A 12,062-nucleotide genomic window follows, 5' to 3' on the forward strand; every position below is an offset into this window, starting at 1 on the left:
ATTCCGTAAATTTAACGGACTGTTTTTAACAGTGTGCAAGGTCTTTTTTTTTAAATCCGAAAACAAGGCTTCATGTATCATTATTCACCATAATGGGAATAAATGGCTACTTATTTTTCTTTTAAACATGTTTTTCATAGTATATAATTACACACACAGACACACACACACACTGAACTGAACAATTTAAGTATAATCTACCCAACCGGCAAGTTAAATAAACTTAAATAAAATTTGGAGACTCCGTTACTCAATTAAATTGAGGCAACGAGTTTGCTCAATTAATTTTGTTCAGTCAACTTATTAGGGTTTTCAGTGTACAGTAAGACTGAAGCACAAGGGAGATCATGTATTTGCTGAAGCTGCAGCTATACTCTGAATTCATTTTCATCTTGGATGACAAGGGAGTGAGTAGATTATCAGGAAAATAAAAGTGATCATAATAGAAGTGAATGGGGAAAAAAACAGCCACCAACAGAAAATTGGGGGGGGGGGGGGGGGATCTGATGCTGCACAAAACCAACAATGCATTAAAGCCAGTTATAAAAGGTATAATAAAAGAATAAATAAATCCAGTCCACAATTACTATTTATACTGAAAATGTCACTTTGTGTGTCTTTTTCACCAAATCAGTGACATCATTTATGAATTTGGCAATTAAAGAGTTAAAACTCTGTAATTTTCTAAAAACTCTTCAGTAGATCTGGACTGAGGTTGATTAACAGATTTACACAAAAAAGCAGTTTACAGCAGTTTAATTTAGTGAATGTTTTCATCTTGAACACAATTAAAGGATAGTTAATTTCCCCAGAGTGTATTGTTGAGTTTTTCTTTATTTTTAAAGCATTTTCTCAAAATGTGTGTCAAAATAAGATTTATCACCAAAAATCATTCCGCTAGCTGAAACAGAGAGAAAGTCAAACTAAGACTCAAAATCACCCCAGAGTGGATGAAAACGACCCAACTGTACAACAGGCTTAAACTCTAAAACCGTCTCCAGAATCTATAAATATACACCAGATTATTCCCTATCTGTCTCTACGCAGAAATCACCAAAACAAAACCATGTATATGCTCCACATACTTGAGTTTGTCCAGTGTGTAGTTTGGATCCTCAAGTTTTTCAGAGAGCAGCTTGACTCCTGAATCTCCTGGATGATTGTAGCTCAGATCCAGCTCTCTCAGGTGTGAGGGGTTTGAACTCAGAGCTGAAGACAGAAAACCACAGCCTTCCTCTGTCACCATACAGCCAGACAACCTACAAACACACACAAACAGTTTACATTACTTTGGTTTGACAGACAGACGTCTATGGAACAAAATCAATGCCAAAAGTATTGAATTAAAAAGCTTGTTGATAACACAAACTGAAAAAAATAATACACCGTATTAACAAGTTCTTGCATTTTAATGACTTGAATTGCAGGGTTTGTATTTTTAAGTCCTGAAATTTAACATAGCTGTTTATTTAAGCTGTGAATAGTTCAACTAAAAATATTTCAAACATGTTTTCGTACTTATAAATTCAATAATTCATTTTCAATTTCCAGGATTCACTTACAAAATATTCAATACCATTTAAAAATACGATGTAAAATATTCAAAAGGTAATTTTCAGTTCATTTTATTTCAGTTCAAATATTCGCTTCCATAAATTCAGTGGCTCAAATTCGACTGTTAAAATTCAACATTACATCCGGGAACTGCAGGAAAAGCAATAGATTGCAGATTGAAGATCGACAGCTGCTTTTCCACCAGCAGGTGGAGATGGAATAATTTAAGATTTTTTTACCCAGTAAATAGACGCGAAAAAAGCTAATAAAGGCACAAAAGTAGCATTTAATGTTAATATCAGTGTCTTGGACATTATAAGTAATAAAATGAGTATGAGTAAAATAAGTAAATGATCTTTTGGTCATTTATATTTGCCCTTATGTAACAGAAGCCAGTTGGTGATCACGTAAACCTCACTCCTCGGATTCAGCGACAGATGTTGTTCTGCAATATTTAGCCTGTTGCTAGATCGGATACGTTTGCAGCCGGAAGTTAATGACAATTATTTCTATTATTTATAAAATTTCCCATTTATTGTATTTTATTAACGTCTACCTCCACCCCAACCCTAAACCCAACCATCACAGTACCGTAAAAACAGTTGTTGTACAGAGTATTATTTATGTTATCTGTTAAATTTCCCAATAAATTGTATTTTTTAACTACTCCCTCCCCAACCCTAAACCCAACCATCTAAGTACTGTAAAAATATTAATTATTGTTACACAGTTTCATAAAAAAATGCTACTTTATTAATGTGCATATCGCACTTCCGGCTGGCAACATATCTGATCTAGACTGTACTATCTTTAATCTCCTCACAGCATTTGTCTCCCATACCGGTATCGCCAGCTCGCGCCCTGCTCGGACCAGTACCGTTACATGCACATTAGAGATGCGCGGATGGGCTTTTATTTCATCCGCAACCGCATCACAAAACTCATCATCCGTCCGCCATCCATCCGCACCAATATTTCTGACCAATTTTTAAAACCGCACCCGCCCGCCATCTGCTGATTGGGCTCTTTATTTGAATGGCTTATTCATTTTTATTATTAAATGAATGTTTCTTTATTGATTATTAGAGAATAGAGAATGACTTTAATGTAGACATGTAGTTAATCCAAACGTGCAAGCCAAATCCAGCATTAATTGACGACGCTTTGAAGTGATGCTAAACGATACAAGGACGTGTCTTTGGTCCTCGAGTCTTTTCCTTGCGTCCTTCCCTCGCATCCCGGAGGGGTGGAGCTAAGACACGAGGAAAGAAAGCAAGGAAAGGAAACGAGGATGCACAAATAAGAAATGAGAAGCACCCTATAAAGCTCTCAGAATATCCAACACGAATATCAGCAGTGAACTCCATCTTCGATCGGCGCACAGGGACAAAAATAAATAGTCTAAATTAAACACACTGTACTGTACATTTTTTTATATAGCCTAATAGAAAACGCATTTTGACACATCATTTCAACATGCTGCTATTTAGCCTACTACTAAATGCCTATTTCACTTTATTTTTTAGCAAATAGATAGAATAATAAGTCATTTACATTATAGCCTAATAATGTTCACATTTGTAGTTGTCCATAGCAACCCCAAAAACTCATCTACTTGTCTTGCACATCTAATTAATGGGCACAGTTTTTCGACTATTTTTTTATTTATTTTTTATTTATTTTTTTGCTGTGGAAGTTATTGAGCTTGTAGAAATCGGAAACAACACCAATTCTGCGACACAGATGAACCTCTATTGATATCTCTATCAGACAATGCCTATTTTATATGCCAAAAGAAACAACAGGCAGTATAAAAATATTAAAATAAATATCTTAATGTAGGCATAGGCTATAGTCGCATGCTTTGGCAAACATTTGAAAAAAAATAAATAAATAAAAACGTCATATCGTAGTTAAGTCTTATAGGCTCAGTCACCCCCACAATTCGAAATTCAATTAACAAATATATATATATATATATATATATATATATATATATATATATATATATATATACACCATCCCTCTTTGAGCGAACATGAAGTCTGACCAGGCTAAATTGCCTGTATGACAAGTCTATGCCCCAATAACCTATGAACTTACGATCATCCCCACAAACTTGAAGCATAATGAAATACTACGCTTGCGACAAAGAAATTCTGGCAAAATAACCTTAAGCCTCAGAACGTAAAAGCGAGGCTAAATAACTAATACACAACAAGTCTAGAATAGAACAGGCTAAACCAATATGAACGTAAAATTATCAGCTGACCGAACTCAAAAGTTTATATTAAACATGGGCTATGTGTAGTCTAGATAACATATGCTAATTGGTTTAATATGCCTGACCTTAGGTCTAGTTTGAATTTTCTTGGCACTATGCAGGAATAAAATAGCATCTACAGTGTCAGGATTCAGACGAGCCCACAGCTCACAGCACTTGTTGCTCATAGACTCGACTAGACATATTACTACCTGATGAAAATTTGACTATTTCAAAGTGTGCTCGATTTTTTGGATGTAGGTATGGTCAGATCATATTTAACAATTTATACATATTTTTTTTATTTGATTGGTACAACCGCCCGCCACCCGCCCGAATTTAATTAAAATATTATTATATTATTATATTATAAATATTATCCGCGGAGTCCGCGGCTGAAACCGCCAACCGCGCATCTCTAATGCACATAAACCGCCTTTTGATGAATATGATGTTACATTCTCTATCTTTATTAACTAATTCTTCCATAGATGTAAAGTATAATATTGACTGGCTGCTAAAGAATATAAACGTAAGAGAAACAGGAAAGGAAATAAAATAATACAAAATTCAAAACCAGAGAGATTTTATGAGAATGTCACACAAAACAGTTTACTTGCAACTGTTGGACAGATAGTGTTAGATAAAGACAGTGTTCAGGTACGATTTAAGGTTGGGTATGGATGGGACGTGTAATTTAAAATAATTTAACATAGCGAGCAAATGCATTAAAGGAGCGTCTTCAGTTATTAATACAGAACCGTCTAATATATGACATAAGCATTAAGGGGTTATTAGAAGTGTTTGTGCTGTTTAAACGCAGCTTTTTTTCAGGATTGGGGTAGGCTATAGTTTCATTATTTAAATTATTATTGTTGTTGTTATTATTTTATTATTATTATTGTTATTATTCTTATTATTTTATAAGATTTATTTAGGCTACTGCGCTTGAATAAGTCATCCGTGGTTCTAAATTAGTATTTCTTTTTAACACTCTGCCTGCCTTTCATTTTTCTAATTTTTGGGGTTCTGCCATGGTGTCTTTAGTTTGTCCAGATTAATTGTTTTTATTGTTATGTAGTAGCCTAGGCTTACTGCACGCCTTTATTTTTATATTATGAACGAAAAAAAAAAAAAAAAAAAAAAAAAAATATATATATATATATATATATATATATATATATATATATATATATATATATATAAATATATATATATATATATATATTTTTTTTTTTTTTACTTTATTATTTAAAATGATTGGCGACCTCTAAAATATAGACTAAGCCGAAGGAGAATGAATGAATTGATGAATGAATGAAATATTTGGCGTTTTTTTATACCTGTGCGGCTTGTACGCGGCAAACGCAAACGAGTGCCCGTGAGCTCTGGTGGCCGGTCAGAACCAGGACCGCACGTCAAATACTGGTTGAGAGATGCTGGATGGCTGCCAATATTTGATGGGAACACCTCTGAAGTTTCAGATGATATCTGGGCCTGTGCATAGTTATGAATGTGAAAAGTGAAAGTCGTGACATTTGGCCAAGCATGATAACACAAGAGTGTTTCCATTATTATATTAATCATACCTATTAACACCCCCCCCCCCCATACACACACACTTAGCGAGAATCACGCGACCATCACCACCCCCACTTAGCTAATTTCCGCGACCGTCACATCCCTACCAAGTAGCATAAATGAGCACCTGCCCATTTAAGAGTCTGTGAATGGCACTGCAGAACAACATCTGTCGCTGAATCCGAGGAGTGAGGTTTACGCGATCACCAACTGGCTTCTGTTACATAAGGGCAAATATAAATGACCAAAGATCATTTACTTATTTTACTCATACTCATTTTATTACTTATAATGTCCAAGACACTGATATTAATATTAAATGCTACTTTTGTGCCTTTATTAGCTTTTTTCTCGTCTATTTACTGGGTAAAAAATCTTAAATTATTCCATCTCCACCTGCTGGTGGAAAAGCAGCTGTCGATCTTCAATCTGCAATCTATTGCTTTTCCTGCAGTTCCCGGATGTAATGTTGAATTTTAACAGTCGAATTTGAGCCACTGAATTTATGGAAGCGAATATTTGAACTGAAATAAAATGAACTGAAAATTACCTTTTGAATATTATACAACGTATTTTTAAAGGGTATTGAATATTTTGTAAGTGAATCCTGGAAATTGAAAATGATTTATTGAATTTATAAGTACGAAAACATGTTTGAAATATTTTTAGTTGAACTATTCACAACTTAAATAAACAGCTATGTTAAATTTCAGGACCTAAATATACAAACCCTGCAATTCAAGTCATTAAAATGCAAGAACTTGTTAATACGGTGTATTATTTTTTTCAGTTTGTGCTATTCAACAAGCTTTTTAATTCAATACTTTTGGCATTGATTTTGTTCCATAGACGTCACTAACACACAGTCACCTGTGCAGAAGCTGAAATTTGCTCTAGTTTCAGTCACAAAAGGAAAAGTGGAAACACTTTACTTGAAGGGGATCATAAGACTGTCATGACACCTTTTTAATCATGTTGTGATATGTCATGCCTATGGATGAGATGTTATGAATGCTTAAGACAATTGTCATTAAGTCTCATTAGCTCAGTTATGCCATTATAAATGCAGAGATGACATTGTTTGAGATGTCTGTGTTGTTTAACTTGACATTGCCAAGCCAACTTCATAAATCTGTCATAAACATGGTTGTCATGAGGCCATTAGAATTGTGTCATGAACTTTTTAATGATAATTTCTTTTAGTGGAACAAACTGAATTTATCATTAAAATTTCACATTAAAATTGTCAGTATGCTGTCAAATAAATGTATAATAGCATTAGGAATGTTTAATTACATTTAATTACATTATAATGACGCTATTATAAAATTCATGATACAATTATAATGTCCACTAGACAATCATGCTTATGGCAGATTCCTGAAGTTATGTTTGCTTGGTAATGTCAAGTTGTCATTACCATTACACACACGTCATGATGTATTTGTTGTTGTAAAGTTGTCATAAAGCAAAGATTTGCATTTGAAATGACATAACTGAGCTAATGACACTTATTGACAGTTACCATAAACATGCACAGATTCTCATTCATTTATTATTTTCTTCTGTGTGTGGGTGTTTCCCAGCACTGAAGGTTGTACTGTCAGTGCTGGGTTGCAGCTGGAAGGGAGTCTTCCATATAAAATGTACCAGGGTAATTCTGCTGTGGTGACCCCTGATAAATGCGGGAAAAAGCTAACGGATATTGAGTGAGTGAGTGAGTGAAGGCCCTGGATTACTTCAAACAAAGTTATGTTTCATTCTTTGTCTGAGGGCAAAAAGAGGCGGTGAATGTGTCACGCTGCACAACACTGTGATGATGACGGCTGAGAGAGGAACAGTGTTGAAGCCATTTTTTGAAAATGCACTTTTATTTAGTTTAAATATTAGTTTTGTATTTATTCTTCAACTTGCTAGTTGTGAACGTCATCAAATCATGGTAAACACACCATGGCAGTACACCAAATAAAATAAAAATAAAGGCATTGTCACAATTTTGACAGCTTCATACATTTTTGTTGGAAGATTCTTGTTTTTGCAAAATATTTCATTTTATATAATTTGTCTCTTCATTTTGAAGCATTTTTGTTGATTAATTATTTATAAGATAAACAAGATCGAATAAATGTGAGTGGAATGGAGTTCGTTTGCCAATACCCTGCTTCCACAGCCAGATTAAAAGAGCCACCACAGTTTCATCCGATGGCAAACAGCCTCCTCCACGAGAAGCACCACCACGTATTTACACCGTGTTATATTTTAGTGCAGCCAGACACTGAATGGCTCCACCAGTGTATGTACTTTCATAGAAAAGACGCATTCTGAAATGGGCTTTTGTGCCAGTATGTGAACCCCTCCAGGAGTGATCATACAGGTGCGGAAGCTTCTGTACTGGCTCTGCTACCTGACCTTCTAGTGTATCAGGTGACTAGTGTTGATGTTGTTCTCCTGTCGGCCAACCATGGATTAAGAAGTGAATTAAAGGGAGGAATTGCAATTCAAAGAAGGCGGAGCTCCGGAACACACCCACCTATTGTGTAATCACCACAGACCAATGGCAGCTTAAAGGTGTTTAGGAGCCAAAGCAAACTTTTGGGGGAGCTGTTTCAATCTGACCACAGAAACTCAAAAAGAACTTCAATTTGGCAGGATTTTGTTTGAAATTACGACATTTCAGTTCTTTGTTGTTTTGATTTGAAGTGAGTGCCCCAAAACAGCTCATTTTAGAAATGCCCCAAAAATCCCAAATAACATGAATTAAGTGCGGTTTATTCATAAACTAATTTCGAGAGGATCACATGCTTATGATTTATCACAGCCGGTCACGTATTAAGCTAATCAGTATCATCCAATCATATGAGCCATAAGCTACTATAAATAACCACAGTTTTCAGTCCACTTTATCTTTGTTTGGAAGAAAGCTTCCGGCTGCTAAAAAGCTTCAGCTCTAAAGAAGTTTTTACAGCATTGCACTTTTCAGCATATCAATATCGAAATAGCCAACAAACTTCTACAACTGCAACCAGAGCCCTGCTCTCCCCGAGACTTCAGCCACTGCAATGAAGCCAAACTCTCACCGCTCTCATAGCGGTCCACCTGTGGTAATGTACATAGCATGCTTTAAGAGGAAGCCTTGCAAAATAACTACTCTCCAACAAAACTAAACATTTCATATATCTTTAGAAAGCAAGACTCGCATAACTAAAATATTTAAAATCATTTTAAGGACACAAATTCTTCAAATTATTTGGACATCGGCCAAAGAACAATGTATCATGTCTGCTGAACACTTGCAGGTTGCAAAAACCAAATCACTGACTCTTTCTCATTTTCTTTCCAGAAATTCTGGTCATTGGCTCCAGAAGTGGATTCCAACCCAACGCCTGTCCCTCCCTTTCCAGAAGTGACATTACCTTAAGCCACACCCTTTATAACCTCCACCAAACCCCATATTGATTATCCTCCAAGTAGTAGCCCTCAGAACCCTTCCATCACATCACAGCATGGAACAAATTCAACTCAACCCCTCACTCCAACCCACTATAGCAGATCTAATTTTGCTTGATGAGGAAAGAAAGGGTTTCTTCATCCTGCAAAGTAAGATAGATCAATTCGACAGAACATTTCATTTACATCTTTAACATCCCTGCCCTCACCCATGCCCTCCAAACCCTTCTAACATACCTACACTTAAGGGAATCTCAAGAAACAACCCCCCTAGACCCCCTTTTTTACTGACGACGCTAATCGTCCAGTATCATGTCTCTTGTTCCAGAAACACCTCAAAGTCCTCCGCCTCTCAGGATTCCTTTTCCAGCCATTCATTCAGAACTGGCATGCCACCACAGCAGCCATTAACAGGCTTTCCCAACATCAGATCCAGAGCCTCGGTCGTTGGTCCTCTGAAGCTTTTCAAATCCTGCATTCGCCTCAGTCTTTTCATCTATAACAACCCCAGTCGGTTCTATTAAACCTCTCAGCCATCTCGGCCACCCTTTTATACTCTAGCCAAACCATCTAACTGTCCATTCCTAGCAACCCCCTCTACAGCTCAGACTCCCGCAGTAGTAAATATGAGCTTCAGCTCTTGCAGAGCCTCACCTATCAACCTCACCTTTCTGTTCCCCCTGCCAGCATTGAGTAATTCCACTGTTCCCTCCTAGCTCTGTACCTTTTGCCTTTGACTCTCATGTAACCTCCTTGCTCCATCAGCATTATCCTAAGCCCAGACTCCCACAAGGGTCAACACGAGCTTTGGCTCTTGCAAGAACCTCACTTTCACCCTCTCCTTTCTGTTCCCCCTGCCAGCGTTGAGTGCTTCCGCTGTTCTCTCCTAGCTCTTTACCCCTCGCCTTTGACTCTCCTAATATCCTTGCTCCATCTGCATCACCCTAAGCTCAGACTCCCGCAGGGATCAACAAGAGCTTTGGCTCTCGCAAGAGCCTCACCTATCACCCTCACCTTTCCATTCCCCCTGCCAACATTGAGTACTTCCACTGTTTCACTCCCAGCTCTTTACCCCTTGCCTTTGACTCATCTAACCTCCTTGCTCCATTTTAGCATCACCCTAAGCTCAGACTTCTGCAGGAGTCAACACAAGATTTGGCTCTGGGAAGAGTCTCACCTTTCACCCTCTCCTTTCTTTTCCCTCTGTCAGCATCCAGTGCTTCTGTTGTTCCCTCCAAGCTCTTTATCCCTTGCCTTCATCTCTCATCCAACCTCCTTGCTCCATCTAAGCATCACCCTAAGCTCAGACTCCCACAGGAGTCTACACGAGCTTCGGCTCTCACAGGAGCCTCACCTATCACCTTCCTGTTTCCACTGCCAGAATTGAGTGCTTCCGCTGCATCAGTTTAATTATTCTGTATAGTAATTCACCAGTATTTACATTGTTTATCCTACATCATAGTTCATTAGCATTTATGTTATTATATTCTGTATTTTGCATAGTAATCGCGTTTCCTCCAACAGCTCTCCCCTGTTATTTCCCCCTGCCAGCGTTGTGTGCTCCCGCTGCTTTAGTGTCTTAGTGCATAGTTTGTATATTCTGTATTTGTATAGGATATTTGTTACTTGCAGCTGCTCTTCCCCCTTTTATTTTTCCTACCAGCATTGTGTGCCTCTGCTGATTTAATTCATTTATTCTGCACAGTAGTTTACTATTATCTTTTCATGTCTTGTATTGGATCATTTGCATAATTGTATAGTATATCTGTGTTCCAGCTACCTTCCTCTTTCTTTTCCCATTCCAGTGTGGAGTGCTTCCACTGTACCAGTTTATTTGTTTTCCATATAGTCATTAAACAAATATCTACATTGTGTTATTCTGCATATTAGTCCATTTTAGTGTTTTGCGTATAATATTGTGTATTTCTGCATAATCATGTTACTTCCAGCACCTTTTCCCTTGCCAGCATTGAGTGCTTTTGCGGTTTTCTCCCAGCCTTTACTCCTTACCTTTGACACTCATCTAACATCCTTCCTCCACCTTAGCATCACCCTAAGCTCTGACTCCCGCAGGAGTCAATACGAGCTTTGGCTCTCGCAAGAGCCTCACCTATCGCCCTCACCTTCCTATTTCCCCTGCCAGTGTTGAGTGCTTCCTCTGCATCAGTTTATTTATTTTGTATAGTTTTTCATCAGTTTCGGCATTGTGTTTATTCTGCATAGTAGTTCATTAGCATTTCATGTTTATGGTATTATGTATTTTGCTTAGTAACCTTGTTACTTTAACAGCTCTCCACTTTTCTTTCCCCTTATCAGCGTTGTGGGCTCCCGCTGCATTAGTATCTTTTTTTTTTGTGTAGTTGTTTATTATATATACTTGTATAGCATATTAGTGTTACTTACAGCTGGTTTTCTGCTCCCCACACTCCCTCCCTAAAGTTCTAGGCAAACCTGAATCCCCCCCCATGCCCCCCCCCATCTCCTCCTATAACTTCTTTAGCAAGAGCATCATTTCCTCTCCCCATGTCTGCCTCCCCGGCTCTGACTCCCGCAGGAGTCAAATTAGAGCCGCGAACCCCCCCCCCCCCCCCCCCCACCCCCCCCAGCAAGTTACTGTCCATTTCTCAACCCCCTCAAAGCTCTTCGTCACAACAGCCCAGACTCCTGCAGGAGCTATCCATAGATAAATAGTTATATGCATTTGTGTAAGTTCATGTTTGCTTGTGGCTGCGTGCGTGCGTGCGTGCACATGTGGGTGTGCGCGTGCAGGTTTGTTTTCTGTGCACATATACGCGCGTACGCATGTGTATGTGTTTATACGTGTGCGTGCGTGCGTGCGTGCATATGTGTCCATGCCTGGGTACTCATTTGGACATTGAGTACATTCGTACTTGCACACGTCCAGATGTGTCCCCTTTTCCGCTTCTAACTCTCCTTACCTCCACAAGAAGCTCCGACTCCCGCAGGGGTCTCCCAGAGCTCTAACTCCCGCAGGAGTCCCCCCCCCCCATATCCCTTTCTCCCCTCTACAGCCCCTCCCAAGCCACCTCTAGTCTCTTCATAAACTCCTTAAATCCCCCAACCACCACCTTAGTCCACAAATTTCCCTGTCTTCTCTTACCACCCCAAGCATGCCTTATGCCTTTTCCACACCCTTATCCTACTCCACCACAGCTGGATGCTCAGCCCCTCAGCTCCTCATAACACCGAGTCCCCA

At 38.3% G+C, this 12,062-nt stretch overlaps 1 protein-coding gene across 1 annotated transcript in view; it reads right to left on the minus strand.

Annotated features, from left to right (window-relative positions):
• LOC130222861 (NACHT, LRR and PYD domains-containing protein 12-like) overlaps positions 1-12,062 on the minus strand; it is a 66,992-nt gene that overhangs the window by 12,745 nt on the left and 42,185 nt on the right. The window contains 1 exon segment of the mRNA XM_056455428.1: positions 1,086-1,259. Coding sequence (XP_056311403.1) covers positions 1,086-1,259 — 174 coding nt within the window.

Source organism: Danio aesculapii, chromosome 4, assembly GCF_903798145.1.
Source record: "Danio aesculapii chromosome 4, fDanAes4.1, whole genome shotgun sequence".
Classification (NCBI taxonomy): Eukaryota; Metazoa; Chordata; class Actinopteri; order Cypriniformes; family Danionidae; genus Danio; species Danio aesculapii.